The sequence below is a fragment of the Uloborus diversus genome, chromosome 1 (assembly GCF_026930045.1).
Source record: "Uloborus diversus isolate 005 chromosome 1, Udiv.v.3.1, whole genome shotgun sequence".
In the NCBI taxonomy this organism is placed as follows: Eukaryota; Metazoa; Arthropoda; class Arachnida; order Araneae; family Uloboridae; genus Uloborus; species Uloborus diversus.
The window spans coordinates 3,014,725-3,030,227 of NC_072731.1; the positions used below are offsets into that span (position 1 = coordinate 3,014,725).

General features: G+C 37.1%; 1 protein-coding gene across 1 annotated transcript in view; it reads right to left on the reverse strand.

Annotated features, from left to right (window-relative positions):
• LOC129234276 (neuromedin-U receptor 2-like) overlaps positions 1 to 15,503 on the reverse strand; it is a 213,614-nt gene that overhangs the window by 56,321 nt on the left and 141,790 nt on the right. Inside the window, exon 6 of the mRNA XM_054868272.1 lies at positions 10,732 to 10,981. Within this exon, the coding sequence (XP_054724247.1) occupies positions 10,732 to 10,981 (250 nt within the window). The remainder of the gene's footprint in view (positions 1 to 10,731; positions 10,982 to 15,503) is intronic.

Genomic DNA, 15,503 nt, shown 5'->3' on the forward strand with positions numbered 1-15,503 from the left:
GCTGAAAGTCTCTGTGTCTGGATCTCTGTCTCTTATGTGCTTAGCGCCCCGACAGTTCGACCGATTTTCATGAAATTTGGCACAAAATGAGTTCGGAACATAGGGGTGAGCACCTCGAAACGATTCTTCGAAAATCCGAGTTCGTTCTTTTTCTATTCCAATTTTAAGAACATTTTATCAAGCAAATTACCATAATGTGGGCGAGCAAATGAACACAGCAAATTGGCGAGAATTTCATCATCCATTACTTGTAAATATACTGGCGAACCAAAGGACCTTATAATTTTCTACTACGGGCAAAGCCATGCGGGTCCCATTAGTAGTTTTATAAAAGAAATTAACATTTTTAACTAAGAGTAAGGGGGGGGGCGTACTGTTGCTTTAAGCAAAATTTTCTTTGAGCACCATAGACTAAGGCCCCCTATATATACGATCCGACGCATCAGCTTAAGATCAGCTTTTTGGATCGGAGCGCCTGTTTGAGTGGTTGTCTTTTCTGGCGAGTAATCGCGTTTGGTGATTGTTCACTGCGAGCAATTATTAGCGGCAAGTGAATTGTTTATAAAATAAATATTATTTTCTGCAAACTTTGCTTCGAAACTTTGCTGTGGTAACCCAAGCAGTGCAACAATGAAAAATCCGATCCAAAATGGCTAAACTTAAGCTGATGCGTCGGCATATCTATATAGCGGCTCTACCATAGACAACCCAAGCAGTTAATGTCATGGCAAGTCAAAAATGGTAACAAAAGGACTTTATAATAATTAGTAGATACCTTTCAGACATACTACATTTTTTAGAGTTATGTTATATGCTACTAGCACTGCCAAAGTTTCAAATTCCAATGAAAACGCTATTACAATTCTGGAATCCTGGAGCTCAGCCTGGTTCACACAGCAAAAACTTGAGAGTCACGAATCTGGGTACAGTGCTGGATTTAGATCATTTCGTACTAGATATGAGCCCAGGTAAAATAGTTTGAGTGCATAAGCTTTAGCTCGGGTGCAAGGAGGGTCTAGTTTTGCTTGTTTGGCTCCATAACGGCAATAGCGTATTCTTTGAAATTAGAAGCTTTAGCTCAATATTTGCTCCCCTAACATCTTTCGCGTTTCTTGTTAGCACAATGCAGAGGAGGGGGGGGATTAATTGTACATTGTTAATTCATCCAGTTGAGTGACACGAAATGCAATAGAAAGAAAAGGCTAAAAAATTTTAATTTCAAAGGAGAAACCATTGCTTTTCTGGATCTAAATATGCAACTTTGGATGCCCATTGTGGTTGAACTAGGACCTATGCAGTCAAGCGGCTGTACCTGGATTCATATCTAACGTGAATTGACCAAAATCCAGAATTTCGTCCAGACACGTGACCCACAAGGTCGTGCCGTTTGGTAGTTAGTAGAGTGCCATCTCCTGACAATCAGACTGGAACCCCTATCACTGGAGAGGCCGATGCATCTGCCATATTGGAGCAAGCGTACAACAGGGAAAGCTACCATTATTGGCAATCATTCGCCAAACAGGGAACGAGAGAGTCAAAGAGCGAAGGTGAACATTGGCGAAATTTTGGAAACAGTTGGCGTCGTTTCCAGGCTGCTCGTCACTTCGCGAGCTATGAATTATCCATTTCTTTTTTCTTTCTGCATCTGCTGGAAATCTGAAGAGCTAAAATCCTTTTTTGGAGCTGTTTGCACAATTAACAGTCGAACAACCACCCATTTGATTCAATTTAACACATGCTGAAGCAATGTAAACATCAGCAGCAATGCTATCGCTACGAAGCACTGGATAGCAGATAGGATCCACTATAGGGGACTTAAATCAGTCATTATAACAAATCATATCTGTACCTCAGAGCCAGAGTAACGTAAGTTCAAAAATTGTGGTTTTCCGTTCATTAGTGCACTGTATGTTGAAGCCTGTTCCACATTGAGCCATGTGAACGTTATTCGGGAAAAAAATCCTTTTAAATTTTTTATTAGGGCTAAAAGAGTGCGCGTCCCTCCCTTTGCATGAGGCAGAAAAATGTTTTCATTTCTCCTGTAAAGTTGCGATTACGTAACTTACGTTCGTTCGGCTATGAGGTACAGATATGTCTAGGGCTGTTATCTCAAGATGTGACTTTGCGGTCTTTGACCAATCACTGAGGAAAAAGGTAAAACCAAGACCCATCTATTTACTTAGAATATGACCAATGAAGAAATTGAAATGTTTTACCACTTTGGCTAATTCCTTAAACTTCAAGGTGACGTATTCAAGCTTTAGAACCAATACTACACTTATGCATTCTGTTCTTCAATTTTATTGGGCGTATCACCCCTTCATGAAAATGGACGCTTCTGAAATAAGGCGCGGTCAAGGACCATCTTCTAACAGCCAGACTTTATCAAATTATGAAAAAAAAAGGGTTTAAAAATTCATAGATTGAGCTAGTTTTGATACTAAAAGCTTCTATTCTAACATGGGAAACAGAAAAAGTGGTTGCCGCCACGAACAGCCGGTAATTAGTTTCTAAAGGATGTTAAAATCTTCAAAAATGGGGTTGGCAGAGACTCTTCAAATGACTCATTCTTTTGAGAAGCATTTTGATAGCATTAAAAGATTCAGAAATCGTCTTGAATATCCCCGTTAGAAATACTGATGTATTACAAATAGATGAAAGATACTGATGTGCAACAAACAAGTTCTGAAATATATATGTAAGTAAATGTTTCGTACATGAAATACACCGCCAGCTCATTCATTTCCAGCGGGAGACTGCAGCTTCGTGCTTATTAGCACTCATCAGCCCGGCATAGGAAACTGACTGAGCTGGAGATATATTGTTTTCAACATTAAGTCCTTTTAAAATAACCAAAATCACTGATCGAGTGACGCTCTGACGTCACCAACAATAAAACTCTCGCCATCACATGCGAGACAGCATTGTTCCATTGCTGAAGCACCAAAAATCCAGTAAGTTATTTATAATTTGATAATGTTTTTTGGCAATATTTGACCATGCAGGAAAATGCTTTATTTTTACATGTCTGAACTGAAGCCGGTAACTAAACTGTTTTATTAATAAGACTAGTAACGAAAAACTGGTCACCGATCAACGTTATCCACTGGAGTTAAGATTAATCCACTGAAGTTGAGGTTACAATTTCAACTATCAAAATATCACCACACAAACAATTGCTCCTCTGTTGTTGTTGTTACTTATGCCACTCGGGATCCCGAGTCGGAGTAGCGAGGCTCTCGATTTAAGGCAGAGACGTACGGCTTCCGTTTAATCGAGCACCTATTTCGGTGAATGTCCGATTTGGTTCAGACACCACGACAGATGGCAGCACCATCGATGGACAGTTCGATAATTTAGAACAAAACCAGAAGCCGAGTAACTTTTGGCTTAGCACCCATCGTTTGACTAGGAAGACTTTGTGACCACGAGCATATTTAACTTCCCACAGTCACCGTTAATAAAGAGGGTGGATCTTCGCCCATCTAGGATCGAACCAGGGACCCTCCCGTCACAAGTCCGACGCCTTACCGATCAGGCCACCACTGCCTTTTAAATGTAGATGCAGTTTTCATCCATCACAATTTGGCGGGTGATTTTCTAGTTTTTAATGAAACTAAAGCTTAAACCCGTTAAGTTGACTAACTTTTTCAAGAGACAAACTAGTTAGTAGGTATTGCCTACCTTCTTAGTTCGATGGAGCCAACAAAAAAAAAATGATATAGATGGGCAGTAAGTCTCAATTTTTCTTGTTTTTCTACAACCTTATTTGCAAGCAGTACTCTTCTTAATACGATACCCCAAATAACTAATAGGGCCTACGGTATAACATTTGGAAGATTTGCAAAAATGTGTAACATTTTCTTTTCCAGCCGTTAATGAATAAGTTAGTAAAAATGTCACATTTTAATATCTCTAATATGTGCTGAAATCGGTTTCCACTGGGAAAACTTTTGAGCCCCCCCCCCTTAAAATTTTGCATATGAGCGCTTTTGTTTGGCATTGTATCAGCAAATCGGCAAAAAAGTCTTTAAAGTTTCCCAGCAATTGAAGGGTTTGCAGTTAACTCCAGGAGATTTCCCAACAATCAAAAATTGGAGTTAACTTTTTATTGCTGCAGACCCTTCAATTAATTCTTATATGCAACAACGTTTTTCTTTTCTGTTTCCAACATTGTTTAATTTCTTCCAATGAATGATTGATTTTTTATCATTTCAATGCCATGCATTAAATAAACAAGCTAAGAATTCTGCTGCAAACAAACTTGAAAACTGCATGACCATTATTTTGGGTTCAATTCACAGCATCTTCACTCATTGTTCAATGAATTTGAGCTATTTTTTTAGCATCTTCATTCATTGTTCAATATATTGTGCGATTGATTTAGCATCTTCACTCATTGTTCAATGTATTGTGCTATTGATTTAGCATTTTCACTCATTGCTTAATGAATTGAAGCTATTCTAAGCAGAGCAAAAAGTCAACAGGCAGACTTGTCTTGTCAGTAAAAAGAACACAGAAAATTCCAAACGATTGTTCTGAACACACCTCTGATAAATAATAAATTGTATTTTAACTAGTGAAATCACATGCTCCAAATGTTGTAGTTTTCCATTTTTCTGTTTAAATTCCCACAAATGCATTTTAATATGTGTAGTTAGAATGTGCTTTCACACAAAAAATACGAGAAAGGTCAAAGAGACTACAACAATCAAAAACAAAACGTATTGAAATTCTCTGGAATGAAATTATGATTTTTTTTGAAGACTTTTCAAAGACCCTCCAAGAAAGTTTTTTTTTTTTTTTTCACTTTTTGGCGATTTTTCATCTTTTTAAACAAGTCTATATATTTATCTCCATCCCAGTGGTTCGCGATATTACAATTTCGATTCTGCACTAACGTAAACATCAATTTTAACCTCAGATACTGCATCCAAAGATTGCCTGCATTGAGACACGTGATTTGACTGCGCAGTCAAGACAGAAATGTGCTGGACGTCATCTTGAACGCTGCGGGACTCAACATCACTGAACCCATCCCTTCGCAATTCATAGGAGCTCCTAGAAGGTTTGATACGGTCTCCGCTCACACAGTTGATGACAGCTCTCAAAAAAATGCTTGGGTCTGAAGTGGAGTGCTCTTTTCCAAGGGAGTCTCGACAGCTACGACCAGAGTTGAATATCCCAACAAATCTGAAGAAAAAAGAATTAAATCATAAGGCTGATAGTACAAAAACGATTCAGAAACGTGCCTGGAAAATAATACAATTACAATACAAATACAAATGTGACGACCAGCAACAGGCTCTGGGCCCAGCTAGACTGGTCCTAGTCAATTTACAATCCCCAGTGAAGATCAATGGCCCTCTTAAAACTATCTACTCCCTTGCTCATTACCACCTCTTCCGGTAAACTGTTCCAAGGTTCCACTACCCTGCTAAAATAATAATTTTTCCTAACATCCATGTTAGCCTGAGATTTAAATAGCTTAAAACAATGACCCCTTGTCCTGTTTTCAGTGCTAAACTTCAGCCCCGTAACATCTTTCATTTTAATAAATTTGAACAACTGAATCAAGTCCCCTTGGTCTCTTCTTTGCTCAAGACTGTACATTTTTAGCCTTCTAAGCCTGGAATCTTAGTCTAAGTGAGAAAGTCTGTTTATTACCTCTGTAGCCCACCTTGGAACCCTTTCCAATACATTAATATCTTTCTTAAGATAAAAAGACCAAAATTATATATATTATAATAGGCAGCTAATGTGCCCAAATTCTGCCAGTAACATATCTTGGAAAAATCAGGAACGTTTTCCGCTAAAAGTCAGTAACCTTTCTGAAATTAACCTTTAAACTTTTAGAAGAATTGCGGAAGCTCCTCTTTTAAAGCTAGTCTTGTCTCTAGAACCTTCTAGCAATATTAAGTAGGTTTAGTGTAATTGATTAGAACCTTCCTGATTTACCAAGAAAGCCCCATAAAAAATAGAGTGACCACGGCCAAAGCTATGCAAGATGGAACCAAGCATATCTCTTGCTTGCAATTCCTGCCTTGCAAAGCTATCCATTGATCTTTGTGCTCTCACTGGGAGCTTAATTAATCTGGACAGACCGTAACCCAGTTTCGGCCACTTATAATAAAAACTTAATAAATCGAGCACTTAATAAAAACGCTCATTCAATCTTTAAACTGGTTGCCAGAAATATTTTCTTCAACAGTGAAAAATCTGCATGCGTGCAGGTTGTAGCGATTACGGAAACTTTTTTGCTAAGATACTTGTTTTTACGAGGAAATAGGTGAAAACCCGTGAAATCCCGAGACGTTCCACGGAAATAACAAGTAACGTTTAGGAATTTTTTTACAGTGTGATAGTGTATTTACGTAACGGTGTTTTGTATTTCATTTCTTTTTACATTCCAATGCATAACTTTTCTTTTAACAATAACGCTTATTTTTAGGGTTCACAGGTTATGGTGGTACTTGCAGGTAAAATTGTAATTCAATGCCTGCAAAAAATACCTACTTTAGAAATCAAAGATATACATTTTTCACTAATAATACACTCCAATAGTCATTTTTTACAACATTCATTTTTGCGTTTGATAAAACATGAAGCTATTTGTACGTAAAAATGAGGTTTAAAGACTGGAAAGATTAACGTACTTTAAAAAAATTGACAACATTTCTTTTTTTTCAACATCTTCTCTACTAAGAATAAAGCAGAACATTTCGGTCTGTTACGTGTGTAGGTCCAAGTCCCGTTCTGTCGATTGTCATGAAATATGGCACAAAATTACTTTCCAGCACGAGGGAGGGGTTGCACCTCGAAACGTTTTTTCGAAAACTCGATTTTGTTTTTTTTCTATTCCAGTTTTAAGCTCATTTTAAATATAAATTTGATAAAATGGGGGAGAAATATTTTATGCAAATTTTAAAGTTTTGTTAATTTTAAAGCTTGGAATTTTCTACATAAGATGAAGTTTGTTCAAAGTTTTTACGAGCATGAGCAGAGCTACGAGAATTTTTCCCTTCAGAAAACTGGAGTCTGAGGTCTATCTCAAACAAGCCAAGCGACTTCAAATGATTGAGCTCGGGGATGAAATTAAAAATCAAAGATGAATATAATTCATTTTTGTAACTAAAATTAAAGAAAAAAAAGTTGCTATGGTTACGTCTTTTTATCAGCATTTTTTCTGGGACTTCCCCGGCGTACACATTCTTGATTGATTCACGGAACGCCACTTGATCCACAGCTGGAACTTTTCTAACCGCCATGTTGAGTAGGGCTCGACCGATGGCTATTATTGGCCGATTGGCCGATACCGGTTGTTGGCCGATTGTTCAACCACGGCCGATATTCGACTATTTTTTGTTTCAAATGGCCGATGGCTGATTATTTTTTGTATCAAATGGCCGATGGCAACGCCTAACTAAAGGACGCAGTGTTGCCAGATGGTCAAATCCAGATTTCCCCAATTCCCTTCCAACTTTTTCCCAAAAAGCGATGTTTTCTACCAAAATTCCCCAAATGCAAAAATTATTTTTCCACTAATATTTTCATAAAATGAATCGACTTCCTCTAATATTTTTGTCTCTTGAAATTTTTTTTTTCCTTAAATAGCAAAATTTTCTTATAAAATTCCCCAATTTTTTTTCTTCCCATTTTCGTTATCTTCTTTATCTTTATCTTTCTTTATCTTTACTAATAATAAAGCTGAAAGTCTCTGTCTGGATATCTCTCTGTCCGAATCTGTCTGTCAGGATCTCTAACGCTCATATAGCGCCAAGACCGTTCGGCTGTATTTTCATGAAATTTGGCAAAGAATTAGTTTGTAGCATGGGGGTGTGCACCTTTAAGCAATATTTCGAAAATTTGATTTTGTTCTTTTTCTATTCCAATTTTAAGAACATTTTCCCGAGCAAAATTATCATACGATGGACGAGTAAATTACCAAGTTATCATAACGTGGAACCGTAACGTGGGCAAGCCAATTGGCGAGAAATTCATCATGCATTATTTGTAAATATACAGGGGGACCAAAAGACCTTTTAATTTTCTACTGCGGGCTAAGCCAAGCCGTGTGAGTGCCACTAGTCTTAAATACAAGCACCTGACCGAGAGATAAGAAATAACCAAATATTTTTTTTCTACTCGCAATTACTACTCTGCTTCTGTATGTACATTTAAACTATGATTTTTGTATATATTTATCTAAGAACACTCTTCATCACACTTATTTTTACTTGTTTCACATATCAACTAGTTACTCACGCAGAACATTAATGCGAATTCCATAGCATAATAGTCCACATAATGGAAATGCGGAATTCCATAAAAACTAACCCAACGCTGTTTGATACAATGTTCCCACTACTTCTTGACGCAAATTTAAATACGAAAAAAAAATATCTTTTTTCCCGAGGTTTTTTTTCAAGAGGTTTTCCCCAAGGAAAAAATTTTTCCCCAAAGAATTCCCCTCAAAACCCATTTCCCCAGAGAGCACCAGATTTCCCCAAAATGGGGAAATTTCCCCCAATCTGGCAACACTGAAAGGACGGCCGAAATATACGTTTCAAAGATTCTTTAAGAGACAAAATTGTATTCAGTACATTGTAAAAACCAATGGCAAATCATATTTTAAAAATGAATGGGTAAATAAATATGATAGCTAGATAGAGGCGTCTGACACATTTACAGGTACTTACATGTACATGGGTGCAGGCCCGACGAGAGGACATGTCACTCTAGTCGGAAACTAGGCGCCCCGGGCCTTGGGGGGGGGGGGGGCGGCGACACTGACGCAAAAAAAGAAAGAAAGAAAAAAAGAAAAGAAAAGAAAATGGGGGGGAAAATTCCGAATAAGAGAAAACGTAAAAGATTAAGTAAAATTTACTATTTTGGTATTTACTGTTGTGGCACTTAAATAGAGTTAACTGTTTTTTAATCATCATACAAACAATGAATTCACTGTTTTCCGCACTATTCTTAGAGCTTTTACTGCCGTTAGAATCTTCAACTAACGGCTAGATTATGTGTCAGAATATGCGAGTATTTATTTGTTTAGTGTTAATTTAGAAAGGTAAACTAAAATCGGGAAACTATCGAGGTCTTCGATTTTTGTTCGGGTGGAAAAAATTTCGGAAATTTATCAAGTTCAGCAGTTGTCACGAGCCCCCAAATTTGAGCCTCGTTTTTTGTACTAAATTGTTCGACTGACATGCTAATACATACTGTAGTTATTTCGATTTAAGAGCATGAAATTCTAAAAACTCTCATCAAAGTGAATGTTTGATAAATGTCTGCTATGTTGTGAAAATGTCGGTAAAGATCCGTAACTCGGGACATTTCTGAAGCCGAAAACAGGTGTTGGTCTCGTTGCTGCCCTATTTCGAGCCCTCTGCTGTACTTATTTTTAGCTATCTAAGGAAAATTAATAAATAAAAAGAAAATTAATTTGAACTTTGGCATCTTGAATTCAAATTATGTTTTTCGCAATCACGAGTGTGTGTGTGTAGACGTGTGTATTTGTGTGTGTCGGGGGAGGGAGTATATTTGTTTGTGTGTGGGGGTATGTGTATGTGTAGCATGTATGTGTGTGGGTTGTTGTGTGTATGTGTGTTTGTGCGGGGGAGGTATGTGTATGTGTGGGTAGTTGTGTGTGTATGTGTTTGTGTATGTATGCGTGTGGGTATGTGTTTGTGTATGTGTGGGTAGTTGTGTGTGTATGTGTTTGTGTATGTATGCGTGTGGGTATGTGTTTGTGTATGTATGCGTGTGTGTATGTGTTTGTGTGGGTTGTGTGTATGTGTGTATGTGTGTTTGTGCGAGGGAGGTATGTGTATGTGTGGGTAGTTGTGTGTATGTATAGGTGTGTGTATGTGTTTGTGTATGTATGCGTGTGGGTATGTGTTTGCATATGTATGCGTGTGTGTATGTGTTTGTGTGTAGGTGTAAATGTATGTGTGTGTAGGTGTATGTGTAAGTTTAGGCAAGTAAGATACGCAACCTGGAGACGGTTTTCGCTAGAGGAGCAGCATCGTGAGGCGGTCGGTCGATGCTGGTGCTGCAGAGGGAGGCGGGAAGAAAATAAAATCATGGAATTCAAAACTGTCAAGTGAGAACAATTAGCAATCGTGATTGCTCAATAAAAATTAGTTTGTTTCCCCCGAAAAACATCAGCCTTTAGATGTTTTTCAAGCCCGGTGGGGCGATGTTTTCTTCAAGATAGCATTAGCCGCCGATGCCGATTCCGATGGATAAATTTTTGTACTATCAGCGCCGATACATCGATCGAGTCCTAATGTTGAGTATAGGCTTAGCTGTATTTTAATCACAAACATTGTAAGTTATTAAATGCACTGTAATACAGAATGTATATGAAGAACTCGGGGCAAGAATGTGATATGCCACACGCTGTGAATTTTTCAGTAGGTCAATTTCCAACTTATAAAATATTTGTAAAATTTTCAAAGGGATTATACTTTCTATATTCTGCTATACCAAAACCATACATTATTTCTCTCCAAAGGACATAATCCACTGTCATTTTTATTTAAGTTTTAGTTATGAGAAACACAAATTTTGATCGAAAAGTCACTCCTTGTGGCATATCACATTTCTGCCCAGAGCACTTCATTTATATTCTGAGCTATAACACAGGAAACCAAACACATAAAGTTGCTTTTGATACGCGTGTGTCTGTGTGTGTTCACGCGCAAACGTTTGAAAACTAGGTACCTTTTAAGTTCGGGAGCTCTTTCGTTTCCCAATGCTATCATAGGCAACACACACTGCTCCGCCATCGGCGCTGGCGGTTGTGAGGGAGATGAGAAAGAGTCGGATCTTTGAGCGTCGGATTTCCAGTAGCAAAGCAACTGGCACTTGCATTTCCAGGCTCTGATTTCCTCCTTGAAAGCGGCACGGAAGCGGTTCGACATGACACTATAAAGAACAGGGTTGATGGTCGAGTTCAGATAGAAGAAGCACCCTAGGAGGGGGGGGAGAAAGAAGGACACTGAGTTAGAAGAAACAGCAGAGAGCTGACTCCAATATATATATATATATATATCGGTATGTCTATGGACTGATCCTCTGGATATGTTTTTATCTTTATTTTATTGTTATGTTGACAACTGGAATGGAATTTTATCAGGTTAAACAATGGAATCGGCTTTGTTTACATGGATTTCAAGGTAAGACAATTTTGTTATAGGCAGGTACTGTCCCGTGGATGGCTAATTATCGTAACTTGTTTTCCTAATTAGTCGAGGCGAAACCCCCTGCTTTTAGTTTTAGGTTTGAGCTCTAGTTTATTGTTTTTAGTTTAGCAATTGGTGCTTTTGCCCATTGTTACTCTATATTGCATGTACTGGAGCTTAAACATTCTCTTTTAGTTCATAGTTAAAATTTTGGTCTTTTGACCATAATTAATGAATCCTCTACGGCTGATGAGCTCTGGATTCACACTTTATCTTTTCCTACTTAATAGCTGTTTGCATTTTTCCTTTTTATCATCATTAATTATTTATAATTTGTTTAATATTTGAAATTCTGTTTGCTTAATTTTATATATATATATATATATATATATATATATATATATATATATATATATATATATATATATATATATAATAAAACAAATTAATGAAAAACTTTCCAATGATTATTGTATTATTTATTTATACACGGGGGCTCCGCCCTCTGCTCACTGACGCTTACCAATCTCCGAAGATTGCTTCGCAACTTTATTTACTTCGCAAAGATTAAAATTTTCAATTCCCATCAAGCGCCAAGTCTCCTATTATGGGAACCTTTAATTAAGATTTTTTTTCCGCATCAAGTAAGGAAGATATCATTTTGGAATCATTTTGAATTAAATGATAGAGTACATAGCTTTATTGGTAATATTTTCCAAAAGATTTGGAATGTTTTTTTTTTTTTTTTTTTTTGGTAAAAACTTCAATTTCACAAAAATGTCTCGTTTTTTTATTACACGGAAAAAAAAATTCCCTAAAAAATATTAACATGAATACAGAAAATTAGAAACAGAATATGAAGCAAGCAAGCACTGACAGAGAAGCGAAGTTGGTGGGGGTGGGGGATGACCGATTTAGATACTTGAAAGTTAAAATCTTCGACATTACCCCAAAATCAGTCTGCCTCCGACTCCATAGCCCTGCTTTTTCGTATATTTTCTTTACCTTTTTTCAACATCTTGTGGAAAGTTTTCATTGCTGTTACGGACAATCTGCTCTTTTTGTTTTAGGTTAAATTAATTGTGCTATGTTAATTGATTTTTTATTTCGTTTTGCTGTAATCGCAATGCGGATATTAATTCTGTACCTCAGAGCTAGGACGTAAGTCCAAAAATTGCGGTTTTCTTTTTATTAGTGCATTGTATACAGAAGCCTATTCCGCATCGAGACATTTGAGCGTGATTCTTGGAAAAATATAGTTTTCAATTTTTTACTAGGGTTAAAAGAGCGTGCGTCCCAACCTTTGAATGGGTCAGGAAAAAAGTGTTTCTTATCTACTGCAAAATTATCACAATGTGACTTACGTTCTTCTGGCTCTGAGGTAAAGAATTTAAAAGTCGCTTGAAGTGTTCGATGGTAGACAATAGAGTTGCGGGATTATTTTACATTTGAAGGCTACTGTTAATGTAATTTAATGTCTTTTTTGTTTATTTGGAGAAAAAATTTAATTTGCAAAAAAACTGTTTTTAGGTTCTTGAAGGTTGTTTACGCATCCGGTTGAAGAACACGACTGAGGAAAAGGGGGGGGGGAGTGAAAGATAGACATTTTTTTTTCTTTCCTCAAACGATAGCTTTTTTTTATAGCTAAATTATTTTTCATACAGGGGTAGAAATTTCGGATCTCTAATTAATCGGAGTTCGCATCGCTCATATATCGGCTGTGTTACAGTACCGTGGTCACTTGGCGATAAACAATAGGGTTGCGGTACATACCAAAGGACTTTTTTGATTTTTTTTTCCTTTTCTCAAGCGATTGCTTTTCGATAGTTAAGTTCATTATTATCCGGCGGACGGGGGAGTGGGATTTTTCTTCTGTTCTAGATGTACTGTTTTTTAATTACGTAGGTTTCTGCTAGGTTTGGGGAGAGAGCAGGGGCTTCGTTAAAAAAATCGGATCGCTAATCGATCGGAGTTCATTTCGCTCGCTAATCAGCTGGGTTACAGTAGCGTGGTCTCTTGATACGTTAGGCAATGAACAATGCAGTTGGAGCATTATTTTTTAAGTTTGAAAGCAACTGTAAAAATGTAATTTTATGTTTTGGCCAGGGTTGACTTTCTGCCGGCAGAAACTAGTTTTTGCCGTGCCAGTGGCAGAAACTGGTTATAACCGGTAAAAACTGGCAGAAGCTGGCAAAACACCTTAAAAGTGTCTTTAATAACTTTAACTTTATATTGCTTGTTCTTTGATGCATTGCCTGCTAGCTCTTCTGTTGCAAGAGTACTCTTAAGTTCCTCATTTGTGCACATTAAATTGAGAAAACTGTTTAGATTTTTGGAACCACCTTTTCTAAGAGGCAACTGCAGGGTCCAAACAATGTAACATTTGTTGCAATGTAATAATTGATTGTGCTTTAGTTAACAAATTAATTATTTTTTCCATGTATTTTCTACTGTGTGTCAATAATTAATATTTTGTCATTTTGTGAGTTTTTGCCAGTTTCTGACACAAATGTGGCAGAACCTAGTTTTTGCCATGCCGGTTTTAACCGGTTTCTACCAGTGGTTTTAACCGCCTTGGCAGAAAATTGCCAACCCTGGTTTTGGCGATTTTTTTAAAAATTCTAAAGGGGCTTTTCCAGGTTTTGTTTAAAGGGTTTGTACGCATTTTAGTAAAAGAAAAGGGATCAATTTACATCAGAAAGAAGGGTGGGGGGTATAGGATTTTTATTTATTCAAGGGGGGCAGCAGTTTTTTTCCCCGACTGGAATAGTTTACACGCGTTACTAAATAGTCAAAATATTACTAGATAGGTGGCGTTAAAAGCAGAGTAAGTATTTCAACATTTCACTTTGCCTCACATACTCTTACCTATGTTTAAATACAAGTAGTAGAAAAAGGTGGGGCAAAGTAAAATGATAAAACATTTATTCTGCTTTCAGTCCCACCTAACTACTAATATTTTAACTACGTAGTCTTACATGTAGTTTATTCCAGTCAAGAAAAAATTACCTCTAAAAATCAAAAAATGTGATATTACAAGCAATTTTAAAAAATTGATACTCATACTGTAATATTTTGTTGCAATTTAAAAATTATTATTGTTATTATTGAATGAAAAAGTTATTTTCATTGACACATATTAGTACAGTAAAATTAAGCGAAAAAACCGCAAAACCCGAACATCCAAAAAAAGTTTAAACCTGGTGCAAATTACTTCTTACCCTTCCAACAAGAAGGGGTAAAAAATCAAAAAAATTTACGCTTCGCGTTTGGGGGGCGGGGCATGAAAAATCCTCTTACAAAAATCTATTACTTTAAAAAAATACTCAAAAATCCCAGAACCCACACTCTATAATAGCAAAGTAATAAATTCTAATAAACAAAAATACTAATTAACCTGGGTGCCCAGGCGTGGAGAGGGGGGGGGGGGAACCATGGCGCATAATGCGCCATGGAATTTTTAAGAAAGTGTTTTGAAAGGTATTTTTTTCTTTTTTGCGGGCTTTCATTCTGGAAGGTACTATGTAACACTTGGGTTGCGTCATCGTTTTGGGCGGGGGAGGGGAGGACTCTATAATTTGCATTCTAAAATCAACGGTTGCAGAGAAGTAATTGGACAAACTTCACTGATTTTTTAACTTTTCCGAAATTCAAAATGCCACACAATGACACAGTAATGTCAGAAGGCTCATCCTAAAACGATCTAAGCAAGCTCAGAAACCAATTTAGTTGTGACTGGGGCATGGGCGTCGCGGCCGGGGGGGTCCAAGGGGTCCGGACCCCCCCAATGTTTGAGGACCGGACCCCCTCAATATTTGAAAATTGGACCCCCTCGATAATTGTCAAGATGAAATTCATTATTTTGGGGAAATTATTTTTGCTTTGAAGACTTTAAACAGTTGCATAATACATAATTTACCATGTTTAATTCATCTATATATATATAAGAGGAGTTTGGTAAATTTGTTCCCTAAGATCTCAGAAACTACCCGGCAGATTTGGCTGAAACTTTCACCGTTTGTTCTTTTTGGTACTGGGGAGGTTTGTAGATCAGTTCGAAAAAAATCCGATTGATAGTTCTTTTTTTATTCTAATTTTTCCAAATTTTCGCATAAATGCCCCAATATGACGGTGAAAAAATACGTGCACATATTAAAATTATGTGTCCATCGAAAGTGCTTATTTTTCTGCTGAAGATGGCATCTGTTAGAAAGTTCTAAGTTGTATGAAAAACGAGATATGAGCTTTTTTGTTCCTTGTTCGAAGGCTCTCCTCAACCCAATTTATTATTTAGTGTATCATCTCAACTCT